General features: G+C 43.2%; 1 protein-coding gene across 10 annotated transcripts in view; it reads right to left on the bottom strand.

The window, feature by feature from the left end:
* The window catches only part of Ttc7b (tetratricopeptide repeat domain 7B), a 216,358-nt gene that overhangs the window by 67,199 nt on the left and 129,480 nt on the right, over window positions 1-19,679 (bottom strand). For all 10 annotated transcript variants that reach the window (XM_041633213.1, XM_041633216.1, XM_041633219.1 and 7 more), the window contains 3 exons: window positions 18,798-18,855; window positions 12,865-12,937; window positions 10,120-10,280 (listed from right to left, as the gene is read on the bottom strand). In XM_041633213.1, the coding sequence (XP_041489147.1) occupies window positions 10,120-10,280; window positions 12,865-12,937; window positions 18,798-18,855 (292 nt within the window). The remainder of the gene's footprint in view (window positions 1-10,119; window positions 10,281-12,864; window positions 12,938-18,797; window positions 18,856-19,679) is intronic.

Raw genomic sequence — 19,679 nt, 5'->3', positions numbered from 1 at the left:
GGAGTTACAGAAGTTGTGAGCCATCATGTAGATGCTGGGAATTGAACCCTGGTTGTCTAGGATCGCAGCTAGTGCTCTTAACCACTGAGCCATCTCTTTAGCACTACATAGAGTTTTTTATGTGGGTTCCAGAGACCGAATTCAAGTGCTTATGTTTTTGTAGCAAGCACTTTACTAACCGAACTATCTATCTCTCTAGCCTCCAGAACGCTTCATTTTGCAAAGCAGTCTGTATCCTTTAAACAGTAACTTCCCTGCTTCCTGTCCCTCTCCTTCCTGCCCTGAAACAAACATGGTTATGCAACTCTCCAGCAGTCTTGTCTGAAGTTTGATTTGATTTTTCCTGTTTAAGTGGAGTACACGCTCACACTCACTGAAGTTTAAGTGGAGTACACGCTCACACTCACTCATGCACTGTTTATTAGTGAGGTCATCAGATCGAGAGCACTTTTATGAAACCATCAGATGTTGGGCAAAGCACAAGAAAGTGACTTTTCAAAATTTTCAGATACAAGTTTGGATCTTTATGGTGGGTGGACAGTTTCAGGTGTTTCAACTAAAAACACACATCTCTCTGGGTCGAAGGACACAGCACTTCTAAAACACCTACCTCTGCAAGGATCCCTCATCCTCACACCTGGGGAGATTTTTCAGGTGGTCATGATTTTTTTACACTAGTGGAAACTATGTGAGAAGATCTGGACACAAAACATTCATACAGTCAGCTATGACCACTATATTCGCACACCACACTGTGGGAGGCATGGTGAAAGATGGATCTGGAGAGACAGCTCAGTGGTTTACAGTACTTGCTGTTCTTCTGAGCATCCACATGGGGACTTACAACCATCTGTAAAAACAGTTCTGGGGATCTGACCCCCTCTTATAGCCTCTGTGGGCACTAGAACATACATGGTTCATTTACATGTATGCAGGCAAATACTCACATGCATAAAATAAAAAATAGTAAGACTTGCCTACATATTCTCAAAGGATCTCAGTTTAAGTTAAAACCTCCTCTTGAGCAGTGTTTTGATTAGTGATTACAGAGACTATCACTGTACCTGAGCTGAGTAATGACATAATCAATGTGCCCCTTAAATTTGCCTTCGATAGGATGCTGGACCTAAGGAAGATGCCTGTGTACCTCATGGATCTTGACCTGCAGAAACTCAAAGAACGTCTCTGTGGGCTGCTCCTTAGTGTCGTCTTAATACAACAATTCTAACCTTACACAAATTGCTCTGACGTGTTCAAAAAATAAAAAGGAAGCATTCCATATCATTTAGGAAGTCCAGCCTAACCCAATTATAGCCAAAATATGATGGGGATATAAAAGCAAACAAAATTACAGGCTATTTTGAATATAAACATAAATTGGTCAAGGATAAGCTTATCACAATCAAAATGGCATTATTAATCAATTAAATTTATCAATTAATTTAACTAATCATTTAAAAGTTGGCCAAGGAAATCCATAAGAAGTTAGGTTATCACAACCAAAATGGTATTATTATAAGACATAGCTATAATACATTTAAAAATATCAATACAATATTCATAGATTAAAGGAGTCAAGTCATACAATCATCTCAGTTGATGCAGAAAAACCATTTTATAAAATTCATTATCATTTTTGATTAATAAAAACATTTCTGCCTGACAGTGGTGGCTCCTGTTTTTAATCCCAGCACTCGGGAAGCAGAGACAGGTGGATCTCTGTGTGTTTGAGGCCAGCCTGGTCTACAAAGTGAGTTCCAGGACAGCCAGGGCAGTTACACAGAGAAACCCTGTCTTGAAAAACCAAAATGAAACCAAACTAAAGCAAAACAAAAGACCATTTATTAGCAAATGAGGAATAAGGAAACATCCTCTATCTCTTAAACAGTATCTGTAAAAACTCTGTAATAAGCATAAATATCTGACAGCAAACAGTGAAGGAGTTCCATTCAAATGTGCTCAAGGTCTTAACACAGTGAGGTCAGGTAAAAAAAAACCAAGAGTTTAGAGAAAATATAATTTTAATTATTTCTAATGAAATTATCTAAGTACTAATTCCAAACTAATTGATATATGTTATTTGACTTACTGAGAATTAAACTGGACTAAGAAAATATACAAAAGTCAGTTCCCATTCTATACTCTAGCAGCATGTAGGTAACAAATCAGATTAAAAACATTTTACAGGGGCTGGAGAGATGGCTCAGTGGTTAAGAGCACTGGCTGCTCTTCCAGAGGACCTGGGTTCAAATCCCAGCACCCACATGTCAGCTCACAACTGTCTGAAGATCCAATTGCAGGGGATCTGAAACCTTCACACAATACACATAAAACAAAGTTAAATGTTAAATAAACCATAAAAAAAAAGAACTGGGGTTTGATCTCCAGTTTCAAAAAAACTCCACATTTTACAAATATAAATTGTATATAAAAAAACTAAAAGATTTTACAGGGAACTAAGAATAGTCCTAGTAAAACATGAACAAAATATTTATGAAGAAAACTGCAAAACCTCATAAGGATATGTTTTATCTGTGACAGTCTCACTATCCCCCAGGCTTGCCTTTAAATCCTGGTCCTCCTGCCCCTACCTCCCAAATGATGGGGTTAGAGTGACCCAAAATGTCTAGCTTTCATAAAGATGATATTATTATTATCCCTCTTTTTTCATTTTTTTACTTTTTATTTTTTATTTGTTTTGTTTTTTTTCAAGACGGGTTTCTGTGTGTAACATTTCTGGCTATCCAACTCGCTTTGTAGACCAGACTGGCCTCGAACTCATTGAAATCCGTCTGTCTCTGCCTCCCAAGTGCTGGGATTAAAGGTGTGCACCACCACCACCATTCAGCCTCCTCTACTCTTTAAAATTTTATGTGTATGAGTGTTTTGCTTCCATGTATATCTGTGTACTGCATGTGTGTCTTAGTTTGCCCATGAAAGTCAAAGGAGGGCATCAACCCTGTGGAACAAGAGTTACAGACAGCTGGAGCTGCCATGTGGGTGCTGGGACTCAAACTTGGGTCCTGTGAGAAAGTAGGAAGTTCTCCTAATTGCTGAGCCACCTCTCTAGTCCTTCATAAAATATTTTTAAAGTTCATTACAGTCATACAATGGCAAGGAATTAGAAAAGCCACTGCCAAAAACTGATAATTCTCCCCAACTGAGGTATTACATTTAATGTAATCCCATTCAAAATTAAGGGTGGTAGAATTTGACAATCTGACTTGGAATTTGTATGAAAAAGCTTAGAATGACCATGACCATGAGACCCATAAATCACAAAGTACAGGAAAGCCTATCTCTCATATAACAAAGCAGTAAGAAGCTGGGCGGTGGTGGCACACGCCTTTAATCCCAGCACTCGGGAGGCAGAGGCAGGTGGATCTCTGTGAGTTCGAGACCAGCCTGGTCTACAAGAGATAGTTCCAGAACAGGCTCCAAAACCACAGAGAAACCCTGTCTCGAAAAACAAAAAACAAAAACAAAAAACCAAAAAAAAAAACAAAACAAAACCAAAGCAGTAAGAACAAGCAGGAGACAAAACTCAGCTGACGGAGGGCTTGCCATGTATGCACAAGCTCTAGGTGTGTGCCACACCACTGTAGAGCCTGGGCGTACATCTGTAACCAGCCACTTGGGGTAGAAGGCAGGAACTGTAAAATTTTTGTCTAATAAGGTTTTGCTGGACATTTTTCTACCTTACAGGTCTTTTTCTTAATATATATTGTGTGTGTGTGTGTGTGTGTGTGTGTAGTATTTCTTCTACATGTGCAAGTGTCTTAGGGATTCTACTGCTGTGAAAAGACACAATGACCATGGTAACTCCTGTAAAGGAAAACATTTAATTTGGCTTGCTTACAGTTTCATGTCAGTCCATTATCACCAAGGCAGGGAGCACGGCAGCGTGGAGGCAGACATGGTACTGGAAAAGTAGCTGAGAGTCCTACATCTTGCAGGCAACAGAAGTCGAGAGAGACAGGTGGTATCCTGGTATCCTGAACTATGGAAACCTCAAAGCTCGTCCCTACAATGACACTCTTCCTTCAACAAAGCCATACCCACTCCAACAAATCTCCAAATAATGCCACTCCCTATGAGATTACGGGGGCCAATTATATTCAAACTACCACAGCAAGTGTTTCTTATACTATTTCTTTGGTTTCGCCACCCACCCATTTGTTTGTTCTGTCCTATTTTGGTTTGTTTTTATTTTGTTATTATTGTTTTTAGATGCCTATTTGCTTTCTAGTGAGAGAGAAAAAGAACAGGGGTGGATTCAGAAGTGTGGGGAGTTGGGGAGGATCTGGGAGATGGGGCGGGGAAATATGATCAGAATATATTGTGTTAAAAATTCATTTTCAATTAAAAAAAAAGATGACCTGGGTTTAGTTCCCAATATCCCCATGGTAGCTCACATCTGTCTATCACTCCAGTTTTGGGGAATCTTCTGGGCTCTTTAGGCTCCCAAATACACACGATACACACAAACTAACACAGGCATACACACACACAAAAACAATAAACAAATAAATTTTAAAAATAAAAGAGAAGCAACAAATATAAAGAAACCAGAACTTGCTTTTTATAAATATAAAAAACCTTACAAATTTTGTAATTTGTGAAGATAACCCAAGTCAAAAATAAGCAAAGACTTCTCTATCCTTTACAAAAGGGGAAGGCTAAATGAACAATGTGCAAATAAAAAAAATGCAATCTCACTGGTGAGGAGGTGCACACCACAACTCACATGCAATCCTTAGCCTGTGGCCACAGTGCGGAGAAGAACAGGGGCTCTAGGACTGAAAGGAATGCAACCTGGCCAATGCTTTGGAATTACCAGCGAAGTCAAAAATACACCTAACTGCCAGCTATGGTAGTGCATGCCTGCCTTTAATCCCAGCATTGGAGGCAGAGGAAGACAGATCTCTGTGAAGTCAAGACCAGCCTGCTCTACATAGTGAGCTCGGGGCCAGCCAGGGATAGAGAGAGAGAGAGAGAGAGAGAGAGAGAGAGAGAGAGAGAGAGAGAGATATCAAACCAAGCAACTACAAAACACAAATGCTATGACCTATGAATCTATAAGAACCCTTGAATGAAGGCTCAAGAAGACTTGTAAAGAATATTTACAGCAGCATTTCCTATCACAGCCCCCAAAGAGAGCAATCTTGTCTCTTTACAGTAGATTGGATAAAGATGAAACAAGACAGAACCTCAGGAACATAATTCAAGCACTGAAAGCAAGTAGTATCTGGGTTATATTTTAAAATACATAAAAACATTCAAAACTAAAAATCTTTGTTATTTACAAGTATAAAATAAATAGTAGAGAGATATAAGACAATGACCAACACAGAAGTCAAGACAAGAATTAACGGGTAGGTGAGCGGCAACAGGACTGGATAGAAAGGAAACACACCCATTACATCACGTAAGACATATTGCAAATATATGTGTGAGCACAAATGAATGCAAAGGCAGTTCATAGGCACCACTAATGTTCTTTTCCTTAAATAAGGAATGAATATTCATGTTTTATACTATCGTCTTAAATATACTAAATAAACATTCTTTAGGTTCTATCATTATTTGACAACAATTAAACTACGGTTGAAGCCACTGGGGTGGTGTGATAATACAAATTATTTTCTGTTTCTAAGCAGTTGTCACATACAATAGCCTTATAAATGCATTAGCTAACTCAATTCTTACAATAATCCTCTGATATAGGTATTTTATTAGCCACATTTTACAAATGAAAAGACGAGACAAAGTCATTAAGTGACTTACTCAGAGCTGGAGGGTTTGATGTTCAAAGCCAGGTTTGCCCAACTCTTATAGCTGAACCCTTAACTTCTATAAAAAGAATCTGCATTCCTTTCCTTCCGTGCAGAACTAAGCCCACAACACCAGCTTCTCCAGACTTACTTGTGGAGTTCCTTTAGGAAAGAGTTTCTGGGTGAGGCTGTGACTCACGTGGCTCCGTTGGTAGTGTTTGCCTAGCGTGCATGAAGCCCTGGGCTCCATCCTGAACATGTATGAGGGAACTGGGTATGAGGGCACACATGTGTAATCCTGGCATTGGGAAAGTCGAGGTGGGGGACCAGGAGTTCAAGATCATCCTCAGCTACAAGGTAAGTTTGAAGCTGAGCCACATAAGACCCTGCTGTTATGTGCCCCCATCCAAAAAAAAAAAAAAAAAGCATTTCTGGTTCTCAGAAATCTCATAGCTGGCAAATATTTATCCACTTACAGTTCTGCTTCAAATGACAAGATGGCTGAGATGGTGCCTCTTAGTTTAGACTCTTTAGGTCCCTGTTAAGCTTTTTCAAGGTATGAAAACATGGGTTATGATTTCATGGAGAATGAGGATGCCATATAGTCTACTCTGACCCTGTACTGAAAGAGTTACAACGATCATCTCATACATAGGGAGGGTTGACTCTGGCTCATGGTTCTAGAGGTTCCAGGTCACAAATAAGGGCTGTGTCACTTTGGGCCTCTCACAAAGATGGAACATCTTGGCAGGAACTAATGGAGCAAACTTAGCTGGTAGATCATAAAGAAAAAGAAAGCAGAGAGAAGACAAGCTAAGGTCCTAATGATGTTTCCAGTAGAATCTTAGACTTACTAAAGCCTAGGGCACATTACATTTCTTTATCCATAAGCCACAGTTAATAATAACAATAACCAATAACCTAGAAACTTCTATCAGATACATACCATCTGTGGTGGTTTGAATCAGAATGACCCCATAGGCTCATATGTCAAATGTTTGGTCCCCAGTTGGTAGAACCATCTGGGAAGGATTAGGAGGTGTGGCCTCACTGGAGAAGGTATGTCACTGGGGGGCAGATTTGAGATTTCAAAAGCACATGTCATTCCCAGTTAGCTCTCTCCCTGCCTCAGGCTTGTGGATCAAGATGTAAGCTCTTAGATACTGCTCTAGTGCTATGCTTGCCTGCCATGCTCCCTGCCATAATGGTCAAGGACTCATTCTCTGACACTGTAAGCCCCCAATAATCATTTTCTTTTACAAGTTGCCTTGGTCATGATGCCTTGTTACAGCAACAGAAAAGTAGCCAAGATACTACCCTTTAAGATTCAAAGTACTTCCTCAAAGTGTCACCTTGGGGAGCAAGCCTTAACACAATAATCTTTGGAGGACACGCCTGTAAGCCAAAGCATGTGGTATATGCTTTGGTCATGGTTTGTGTGTCTAAGTGTTCAGGTGTTGGAAGCTTGATCTTCAGTGTGGCGATGGTGGAAAGTGGTGGAACCTAGTACAAGGTAATTATGTCACTGGGGGCTCTACCCTTCTGAGTAAGTGACGTAATCCTTACAGGACCTGGTTAATTTTCTTGTGAACAGCCTGCTGTAACAGTGCAAGGCTGGACCAGTTCCGTTCTCTTGACTCATGTTCACATTGTGACTTCTCATTTGTGCATGTGTTCCCTCTGTGTACCATCTACTATGTAACAGATATGATGAAGTCAGGGAGGCCCCCATCAAAGACGTGCAACATCTACACCGAGCCCCTGGACCTCTAGTAAATCTATTTATAAGTAAATCTAATTTTTTCACAAATGTTAACCCAGCTTCAGATCTTTTTTGCTTTTCTTTTTTGTTATAGTAATGGAGAACAGACCAGTGCAGATGGGGTAACACTGGAGGACGAGCTGCTTCTGTGGGAACCTTCAACTATCTTATCTGACAGCTGTTCAACAAGACAGACAGGGCTGACTCTAGTGGAAGGATGTTCATTCCTAGGGAATAAGTACAAACATAATATCAACTATGCGGTTGTTACTATCAGTGGGTTAGGGATAAAAGAAACTAGAGGAAACCCTAGGCTGAAACAAAATGGAGTCACTCTTGTTTAGGTTGGTGTTAACAGGCTTTACCCGGCCAGCAGGAAACCACAGGACCCACCTTTGGTCTCAACTTTTAGTAATATTCTTACTAAAATAAGAATACTGAAACGTATTCTTACTAAAACCTGGGGAGAAGTTCTGATCACAAAGGAAGAACACGAACATCTGAGAAGCGAACACGTCATGGGCTGTTCTCAGGCCTGCTGCCATGCGCTTTGTCTAGCTCACAGCTTAGCATTGGAATAACAGACTTGCCGTCCTAAACATCTCCACTGCTGCTCCTTATTCCTACGGCTGGAGGCATCACCACGGCAGCCACCACTGTTTACTGCTTCCTGTGCAGCGTGGCTGGTGGTCTAGGAAGCTCCTCAACAGTGCTGGAGTGAGCCACTGAGAGAGGAGCCCCGTGCTGGAGTGCAGGATCTAATGAGCGGAGTGGGCGTGTACACACATAGGGCAGGAGGCAGGAATCACAGGAGGGTGCATTATAAGGACTGATAAGAGAGATCAAATTCAATTGTATCACGTTGTACTTTACTACTTTATCGAGATGGAGAAAGGACCAAACACTTTTTAAAGTAATTTAAATACTTTGAGATTCTACAGGGATAGACGTCTTGGGATAAAATCCAGAAATACACAGGTATCCCAAGAGCAAGTCTTAGATGTGCAAGAAGCAAAACTATAGCAAAGATTTTTAGTTCACTCTGCAAAAAGCTGAGCCTACAGAAGCAAACTCCAGTCAGAGGCTTCCTGGATTATAAGAAGACAGCTCTGGCTGGGGAGAGGAGAAGCACCCTTTCCTTGAAGACAAGGAAATGTTTGTACTGGAAATGTGTAAACCAATTTTCCAAGAGGAGACAAAAAGGCACCGATTAGAACCCCCAGGAGGGGATGAGGCAGGAGATCAAGCCAGCACTGACCCATTTATATGCTGCTGCAGCACTTCTGAAGTAGAGAGGAAGCAGGGCCACCTTCCACATTCCTTCCCTTCTCCCTGTGCTCCCCGACCCCCAAGCAGTCCCCACCCTGTTACCAGATCTGCAGCCATGCAGACAATTGGAACCCTCCAGCCTGCTGGGGTGTTTACTATTCTTGGCCACTGTGTACTGGTAATTAAGCACCACTGAAGATAAAATGGTAACTCAGTAGCCCAGAAGACAATGTTCTCCACAAAGCCTAACCACCAGGAGTCAAAGGATCCCACATCCGTTGGCTCAATAAAAAATGTGACTCAGAGGACAGATGTGATGATGGACAGAGAGTTTCAAAGCCTGGGGCTTCTTACAATGACAATTCTTATATATGTATAGTTATTAACTTATCCAAGGAATTGTATTTCCTAGAGATTAACCTAGGCTCAGAGAGGTAAAGTACACAGATCCAAGTTACAGGATAATCACCCACAACCTGTGGGAGCTCTCAAGGGACACAGGGCAAACAGTCTCCAAAGCAACACTTCCCCATACTCCAGCCACTGGAGTGTAACAGGATTCTGTCACAGCCAAGTGCACTGGTATTAGTATTTACAATATTTTTCTTGAACACGAGACTCTTAATCTCAGGGTCGTGGGTTCGAGCCCCACATTGGGTGACATTTGTTGACAAAGGGTTTCTGTCCTGCCCGGTTTCCGCATTTGTTAAGTCCCAAAGAAATCACACAGAGGTCTATATTAATGATAAACTGATTGTCCCATTAGCTCAGGCTTCTTATTAACTCTTACAACTTACATTAACCCATTATTCTTATCTATGTTAGCCACATGGCTTAGTAACTTTTTCAGCAGGGCAATCACATCTTCCTTCTTCTGTGATTGGGACAGGATTCAGGAGAAATGGGCTTCTTCCTTCTCAGAATGCGCCTGTTCTCAGTGACCCGCCTCTATTTCCTGTCTGATTGTCCAACCTATACTTCCTGCCTGGCTACTGGCCAATCAGCGTTTATTTAAAACATAATTGACAGAATATAGACAATTGTCCTGTGCCAGAAAACTATTAAAAGATTTACCCACCATCTTGGTACAATCATCTGTGTGCTCCAGGGCACACAGAAGGGAAGAACAAGTGAGGGTGACTTGAGGCACATCATGGGTAGCTAGGAAACAGGGTGGGGTGGGGGTGGGGCAACAGAGATTCTCTGTCCTCCTTGAGTGTTCATGAAGATCTGACATTTGACAGAGAAGAAAGAGGGAGAGTGAAGCTCATCCAGTAACTCCAGAGTAGGGGAGATCAATGTGGGATTACTTACATAAAATTTTCTGGGTATTCACTCAGGGCCATGTCAATGATGTTGAGAGCGTCATGGTAGTGTTTCTGGGCTGACAACAGGAGAGCGAGGAGGTGCAGGGAGTTGGCATCATCACCTTGGAGTTGAAGAGCTTGACGGACATACCCGAGAGCTTCTGGTATCTGGTTTAAAACAAGACCAAAAGGAATGCTTAAACAGTTCCACAGAAAGGGGCCATGGTTACAGAAGGTGCATTGTGAGCGGTTTCACATCGTAGGGGTCAACCTCATGGCATCCCCAGGACACTGGCCAAACAAGGGAGCACATCCTCTTCAGCAGTAATAGGGCTGATGAGGGACCGGAGAGACCACTTCTCTAGTTAACTGTCCACATGCTCTTCCATCTCTCTGGAGAAACACTTTCTCACTTTTGTTCCCCACAGAACCAATGTACTTTTGATTATGTCTAAGATGATTTTACTGCAAACAGAGATGCAGGCAAGCTACCAAGGGTTCTTAGTGGAATTAAACTGCCTTAGCTGAATCACTCTCCCCTTTCATAACATTATTGAAATTAAAATACTTCATAGGCCACGAAACCTTTAACAGAGCTTTCTAAGGACCAGATGTCTGGACCTCTACTGGACATGAAGGAAATATGCAAACAAACAAAACCCCACACCTTTCCAAACTACATCCCAAAATAATTGGAGACAAGAAACAAATTACAGGGCCACTTGCAAAGCAGATGTATCCAAATTTAAGCAGGTTCAGGCACAGCATTAACCATGAATGCAACAGCTGTTCAACATGTTCTTGTGTAGTGGTGTGTGCATGTGCCCTTGCCTGTAGATGTGCATGCAGAGGCTAAGGTTGTCATGGGGTGCTTTCTCTCTCCTTCTCCAGCTTCAGTTTTTGAGGCAAGTTTCTCACTGAACTCAGAACTCCCAGAATCCACCTGTGTCTGCCCCACAGTGCTGTGGTTAGAAATGTGTTCTGTATCTGGCCGTCATGTGAGTGCCAGGGAGCAGAACCTTACCCACTAGCCATCTAGTGTCATCCAGTTCACAACATGGTCTTTAATGAAGATTAAACGGGCATGGAGCCCAGGGTTATGTGTACAGTAGGTATTTGAACACGTTAGACTTCAGGTTTAATAGAAAGGAGAAGCTGAAGTTATATTTCAAAGCAGAGCTGGGGACAGAGGCATCTAACTTATCTGCACAGGGGACTCCATGTGGCTTCCAACTCTGCCCTTCAGCTCTCCTGTCACTTCCCAAATCTTCAGGAATCTCACCCCTTAGGAGAATCTATGACTTCCTTTTCCAGAGCCCCCTGATTTTCCACTCTGAACTGCAGTTTCACATGGATCTATGCCTTAAGTGCTGGCTACGGAGACTCCCTTCTTTGGAACCCTAGAGCTGTCAGTGCTACGCTCATGCTTCAGTGGCAGGGAGGAAGTTCAGGTACAGAGAGGTGAGGTGCTGAGTGCTGGAAAGCGGGGACTCTGGCTGTTCTGATCCTTCTCTACCCTCTCTAGGAGGGCCATGACCTCTGTCCCAGGTAGCTGAGACATACTCATTTAGAGCCCTGGCGATTCAACACTCATGCCTATAATCTTTGTGGATGAGTTGCACCCATAAGTCTCCATCTACTTATCCACTGTCTACAGTAACAGCCTCCTGCATGATCATTCCTCAGCTTGAAGTAGGGAGGCCAAGGCAGCTATCCTCACGGTGCTGCTGGTTTGTAGGGATGGGCAAGTATTTAGGGATAGAGATGGGGCTCAAAAGGATATCTTTAGAAGGGAGTAGATGCAGGGTTCAGAGCTGGCTCCTTCATTAAAAAACTCTTACTGGGTGTCAAACACATACCAGCAGCGTTCAAGTGCCAAGGCTAGGCAATGACAATGGCAGACATGGTCCTCCCTTCCTGATCTCAAGTGAAAAGGACTGATATTTTATAAGGAAAATGAGGAGGTGAAGGGAAAACATGATCAGTGCTCAGCCAACCTCTGCTGCAGTGGCAGTTCCTAACCAGTCCAGCTGTGACCACATTCGGCCAGGTAACAAACCTCTCTAGGGCAGGCATCTTGGCTTGCTGTGTTTCCAAGATGCCAATGGCAGCTACTTCTTAACACCATTCTAAGGCAACTGGGAAGCCTCTGGGGAATGACATCTTGAGCTAACCTCTGATTCACCCTTCCAGTGTGCACTAAGGAATGTGCTGGGGTTACCACCAGTGTCTTGCACCTGGTGGGCTAGCAAGCATATGGGTGCCGTTTCTAGAACAGCTGGGAGGGAATGAGGGTAGTAGAATGTGAAAGGCAGCTCAAGCTACCTTTGGGAAGATGAAGCTAGCAAGGCTTGGCCTTCCAGCAAGAACATGCAACCATGGAAATGCTATATCGTTTATGCATTTTAGAAGATCTGGTGTCTCTTGATACCTTTTAGCATTTTCCAGTTAAGCACAGATACCCCGTGACAGTCAGGTTCCAATCAGTGACTAAATTTCCACCATGAAACTCAGCACTGGGTTCCATGACCCCATTACTGTTAGCAACAAAGGCCCTTGGTGACCCCTGGAATCAGGGTACATGCCGTGTTGCCATCTGACTCCAGGCTGGGCCTTTGTGGATTTACTCTCAGTAGTACAGCCTAGGCCATCTATCTTCACAGCACATGCTCAAACTCTCTGGAACCCCAGGGTCTTTTCTGGGAGGAGCTGGCGTCCTCCGAGAGCAGCGTTAGACATTATAGACACTGACCTGTCTGGAGATGGCGAGCTGCAGAGCCAGGTAGAAAGCTGCTTGGTGGTCTGTAGGTGACAGGCTGTGGGCCCTGGAAAAGTAGTCACTGCTGTTAGAACACGAGGCCACCTGTGCGTGCCCATCACAAGTTCTCCGCACATCTGCATTTTGGTGTCAAAGTCTCATTGTCAGCTGAATTATGTATCATTTCCTTCACCCTTCCCCAATATCGCTAATGAAAGTTACACAATCTGACCACCATACACAGATTATGCTTTAATATGAAATAGTAAAATTAAATTAAAATGAATTGGAATATGTGTTTGGTTCTTGTTCAGAGCCTAAAATGGCCATAGCGGTTCCCAGACTCTGTGAAGGGGCCTAGAGACAGGTAATCACTCCCCAGACCCAGAGGTCTGGCCTTCTCAACAGATGCTTCCCCTTAGCCGAACAGAAACCAGTGTCATTCTGGGTCATGATAAAAACAACTAACAGGCTGTGGGCCCTGAAAAAGTATTCACCCTTTTCTAACATAAACCCACGGCCAGATGATGGCTACTTTGGTTAAGTTTGGAGTGGCCTTAACGCTACTTCATCCAAATTTCTGGATTTCAGAAAAAGCCATATGAAAATCAAAGACCAGTTTTGCTTATAAAATGAGATTTGGGTTTTTGTGAACCAGAAGGAGGAAAGAAAGACACCCATTTACTCTGTAAGGAGTCTACTAAATTCCATGCAGCTCCCTAATTGTGTTCCTCTAACTATGTTGTGTGACAGTGTGGTTGGACATTTGGCTTGGCTCCATCCACTGGTCCTGGCTGCTGGATGCAGAGGCTGCTTGGGCTGTCTAGCAGGCTGCAAGGGTAACCTTCTTTGGTTTTTATGTGGAACTTCATGCATTTCATTAGAAGCAATTCAAAATGTGATAGTGTACAGAACCTACTTCTACTTTTAACAATCTGGTAGGAAGAGAAAAACAAACTTAACTTCCATAGAAGGAGCATGGAGCAGACTAATCACAAAGTGTGGTCGTGGATAGCAAACCATCTCTGCCTTGACAGCATTCTGTGATCAAAAGAGGGACTTTCACCAGCCGACAGCAAGTTCAAGATGAAACAGAAACTGAAATTATTATGGAGTCATCTGCGGCCAACTCACCAAAGTTTTCTAGAGACATTGGTCTTTTACGTAATCGTTAGACTTCCACGGGAAAAGAAAAAGGCACGTAATATGCACGACCCAGAAAACATGCCAAATACATGAACTTGGGTACTGTTTGGGCAAATGCTGTACTGTATGCATAACTGGGGTTTGCTCTTTCCTTGGTATTTTAATTTACTTAAAAATAGTTTTTATTACTATTTGTGTGTGCATTGTACACATGTGTGCTGGTAGGCTTGCCTGTGAGTGCACATCTGGAGGACAGAAGCCTCTGTTCTATTGTTCTTGTTCTTCATACTTTTTTTTTTTTTTTTGAGGCTTCATCTTTCCCTGAACTATGACTAGACTGACTGGCCGCTGAGCCACAGGGATCCCTGACTCTGCCTCCTCAGCACCGGGATTAAGGACATGCATCACCACATCAAGCTTTTATGTGAGTGCTGGGAATCAAATCAGGTTCTCATGCCCATGCAGCGAGCATTTGTTAATATCAACTGGGGAGTCCTGGGGAACCCTTCCTAGCAGCCCCTCGACAGGCCACAACCTTTGGGCTTTACTGGCCTGGGTTTAAGCGATGGCGGCTGAGCATTCACTAGAGCTGTCTCCACTGCATTCCAGCTCGCGTGACTGACACGCCCTGGTTCTCCACGCATGAGTAATGAGAAGAATTTTCTTTGGTGCTCATGGATGAGGTGAAAATGTCATGGTTTCTGTCTTTCCCAATTATCCAGTGAAAATGGGTAAAAGATGGATTATGAAGAAACATTTATTATGCAGAGTAATTTAGTTTATCTCGTCTTCTTTCAAAAATAAAAAGGCCAGGTTTCTACAGCCATCAAAAATAATTTGTCAGAACTGTAATTTTTCTCAGCCCAGTTTGTATTTTTCCACAAAGTAAGTCAAATCATGGTTGCTTCTATCCAGTGCCAACTAAGTGAGAAGCTGGCAGCTGCTCTGGTGAATGCCGAGTGTGGATGGTGACCGCTATGGGCAGAGGCCCCACTCTGGTCTCAGCACAGGCCACTAACCACAGGCCTGGAAAAGAAACAAACTGGAAGAGCTAGCAATTCTGCCATTTCCAGAGAGCATTCTGGTGACTTCTAAAGAATTTCCACTGAGGCTAATAATGAGACTCTGCCGGCCTGTTTCTATTGAAGCACACCTTAAAACATGCATTTTAAGTGACTTACTTGCACAATTTTGTTAATGAATGAAATTGACTACTTTAGCAAAAGAAAGGGAGTGGGAAATAGCAAATAAAACAAGAAAAACTAAGTGGGGTTCACCCCCTGTAGATGCCACACACCTTGCTTCTGTTGTGTGGGACAGCTCCAGCAGCTAAGCTTCCTGGGACAAGGGCCCTTTGGTATGCTTACTGCTACTTTGCTCAGTAAAAACCAAGTGCCCATGAAGCTGCAAGTCTGGAATTCTACACAAATCTAAAGCAGCTCCACAAGCCCTCCTCATGTAGACAACACCTGGCCAGGTTGCTAAAAGGAACTCAGACAACCTAAAATCTATCACAGCGATGCTCACAGTGCCTCTACCGATAAAGCACCTATATCTTAAAGAATTCAGTTCTTCTTCCCATGAATAGGTAAGTATCTATTCATCCATCATCCTACCTGCCACCTATGTACCCATCCATCCACCTCTCCCATCTACCAACCTAGCTGACTCTCCATCTACCTATTCCCCCCTGCCCACTCACTCTCCCACCCACCCATCCATCCATCCATCCATCCACCCATCCATCCATCTTCCCATCCATCTGCTAACCCATACTCCCACTCTCCACTCACCTACCCATCCATTAATGCACCCACTTACTGATTTACCCTTTCATCCATCTACCAACCCACCTGCCCATTCACCTACCCTATCCACTCCCACCCACTCATCTGTTTATATATCCATTTATATTATGCAGTACTTACTCCAAAGAATAAGGCTCTAGGAAGTCTGGAGATAAATAATACAAGTTTTCCTTAGGGAGCTCTTCCCACCCTACCAGAAGGAGAGACCCAAAATGATCTTCACAGTGTAACAGATGCAGTGTCCAGACAAAGGCATACTGGCTGCTGCTGGATCATGGATGGCTCAGACTACTGGGCTAGAGCCCAGCATGTCCAGTGGACTCCTAACTTCCAGCTCCATAGTCTAGAGCTGATCATGATCATATAGATAATGCTGCTGATCAATTCTGATTCTGTCTAGAGCTGATCATGATCATATAGATGATGCTGCTGATCAATTCTGATTCTGTCTAGAGCTGATCATGATCATATAGATAATGCTGCTGATCAATTCTGATTCTGTCTAGAGCTGATCATGATCATATAAACGATGCTGATCAATTCTGATTCTGGCTCATAAAGCACAGATCTCACAACAATGATGACTACAATTTATGAAGCCTCTATTATAGGCATCTTACCTAAGAATACTCAGAAAAGGAGGCAAAACCAGAAATGGAATGGGGAAGTGTGTGATGCCAAGGCTTGGTCTTTATACCACCATCCTGCTGTCCTGTCTGGCTAATTTCCCAAAGTTCCCTTCAGTTCTGATTACAATGGGCACAGAACTCATGAATTAGGAAGAAACACGCAGAGTTAAATCAGAGCGCTTTCGCTAGGTACACACCTTAGCTTGTCTAGGTGGCTTTAGCACTGAACGTCCGCATTCTGGACCAGCTCAGCCCCAAGCTCTCATCCTCTACAAATACACCCACCACACTTAAACCCAAGCTAGGGGAGAGAGACAGGAAAGTAAAGCTATGTATCCCAGCCACCCTGAGTGGCAGACATGGATGATGTAGGAGCAGCGTTTACTAGTGCATGCATGACAGGCACATGCTGTCACCGTCTTTGGGACCGCTTTTCTCCAGAGGACGTGGAAGTTCGCCAAGCTTACAGCACTGCACACAGCAGAATTTACTTCGCCGTATTCTGCTCAGCATGGATGAACTGGTGGGGGCGACTAGATTATGAGCTGACAGCTCAGTATCTGGGTAAAGCCACACCACTTTGATATATTCAGACATTGCCCCCTTGAGGGCCCCAGAAAACAATCTTTCCAAATTCTGGCTCTAGTTATGATTAAGACTTCATTCCCACAGGCTATCCCTCTTTTAAATGTACCACTTTTCTTTTCAAAAGAAATGAACAGCAAAACCAGAAGCAAAATAATAGTATAAACAGAACTTTGGGGGAAACCATATAAAATACATAGTAGAAAAACATTTCTCACCCATTTAAATGCTCTATTTACATTTAAGAATTAATACAATCTTTCTTATTTATTTAAAATCTTTTCCTTAAAGCTTTTATTAGGTCCCCAATTGACTAAAATAGTCAATGTCTACTTGAATCAAAATGATTGTATGCATTTGAAAAACATTCTGTATTTCAGATAAACACTAATTTAGGTTAGCCTTCTGCAAAGTAGTCAGTTAGATTAGGAGAGCTTATTTCTCCTTAGTCCCTTATGAACAAACATGTTAAATCTCTTTGAATTCAAACCTAAGTGGAGAAGGAACAGAAAAGAATTCAGGCCGACAGAACAGCTGTTACATAACCCTCGCTACCCAGGCCGCCCCAGGCCGACCACCACTGTGGCTGTTTTTAGAGAGCCAATGAGACCGCTGATTTAAGGAAAGCGGAACAGATGTGATGGCCACTTTCTCAGGCATCCGTGTGTGGGTCTGACGAGAACTGGAGAAAGCAAAACCTGGAATCCTTTGAAATGGAAATGCTTTCCTGCTCTGGGCTGAGAAACACTAACAACAAATGCTGAGCCCAGATCAGGGGTCTATGCAGACGTCAAGAAGAGGTCCGGCAAAGTGAAGGAGCTGGACAAGCCTGCTTGGAAACAGAAAGAAATGAGGCTGGGACACTTCGGTGGAGAAACCCAGCTGATGAGGACGCCATGAGAAAGGCACACGACAACAGGCAGATACGATCCACGCATCGCTGAGGAAAGCATCTAACAAAGGTGGCTGGTATGGGCTGGTTCGTGAGGTTTTTAAAGACGCAACTAAGTTTTCCAGCACAGTTTTAAGAAATCAATGTAACTCAGGTGTATTTAAAACGACAGGATCAATTCCAATTCTAGATTTCACCTCACAGGGCTGGATTTTCAGGGACCAACTTGATTTTGATGATTTATTACACCTGCAATGAGCAAAGTTAGTTGCAAGGAAAACTACCTAGATGCTGGCTCAACACTGGCTCCAATATACGTCCCTAGCGACTCCTTTCACTCCTGCACCTCCTCCCCATACTGCGATGGCATTATTACTTCTGTCTACCAGGTATGGGGATAACCACGGATTTTATGATAACAATGCCCTGTCCAAGTGCGAAGGTGCTGTGGGCAGTGGGTTTGGGGTGTTTCAGAGACTTTCAGACCTCTGGTTTCTGCATCTGTTAATGTCACAGCCTACAGCTTGACATGCAGAAAAAGCCAGAAAAGAAGGACCTCTTTTCAAGACAACGACAATACCTCCAATAAAGGAACCAGCTCTATAGACAAAGTGTCTACCTTTCTTGTGCTGAAATCACTTTATCAGGAATGAATAAAAAATACCCAAATAGATTAAAAGTGGGCGAACAGGGCAAGGAGTGATATCCTGCTTCCAGTTTCGAGGTTTCATGTTTGCTGCTCAAGACAACATACTCCCCGGGGCAAAACACTGTTTACATAATCTTTAAAAATATCCTGCCTTTCTCATACTCATCATCCTCGGTTGTCACTATGTACACAGAGTGAAAAGACGAACTCCCACTCACCTCTGAAACGCAAGCAGCGCCTTCCTTTGCAGGACCTCCTGCATCCCTCGCAAGGAAGCTGAGAAAAGGGTTCTGTTAGTAGGTGTCAGGAAAGATTGGGGTGGGGATGACAATACTAAACCCCCCACGAAAGCCATGTTACATGGACCAAGTTCCAAGGGCCTATTGCACTGTTAGGATAGAATCCCTGTCCCATCCCCATGGCTCTTCCCATGCTCAGTGGACATTACTGTGAACAATGTCCCCAAGGCTCTTCCCATGCTCAGTGGACATTACTGTGAACAATGTCAGAGACAGTGTGAGCTTTGGGACCTTAGTCTTATACGTCACACACAGCACACTGTATCTTTCTGAATGTGAATCCAGTCTAGCTAATCACTGCTACTTTTTAAGCACATTTCTGTTAAAAAGAAAAACCGGAGCATGCTAGCAAGGGGGTGGGGAGGCATTTTCCCGAAGGCCATTTGAACTGCAGAAAGAACACACTGGTTCCCCCAAGATAAACATGTAGAACTGGCTGGACCAGGATGGTGCAGCCGGACCAAGCACCAGCGGATCAACAGGCTCAGAGATCCTTCTGTGCCGAGCAGCTGGGACCCTGGGCTACGAACTCTGGCTTGATGCTAGTTTAATTCATGCTACCTAAGGTCAGGATTCTGTGATATCAAAATAAAGGACGGAGCTGCCACACTTAACATGGGTATAGGAATATCAGTTCACATGTGTGAGCAAACACTTCCCTGTGTAGAACAAGAGCAATGGCTCCCTTATGGTCTGGTCTGCCTAGGAACAAAAAGGGGACTTTTTACTGGAGTAAGGAAGAGTCCAGAGGAGTCTGTCTGCAGTCACGCTGCAGGAGGCCCTTATCCAATCACTGCACAA

Source organism: Microtus oregoni, unplaced genomic scaffold (genome assembly GCF_018167655.1).
Source record: "Microtus oregoni isolate MIOR12 unplaced genomic scaffold, Mior012 000043F_ref0000047, whole genome shotgun sequence".
Classification (NCBI taxonomy): Eukaryota; Metazoa; Chordata; class Mammalia; order Rodentia; family Cricetidae; genus Microtus; species Microtus oregoni.
This window is presented reverse-complemented; position numbering and strand designations above follow the sequence as displayed.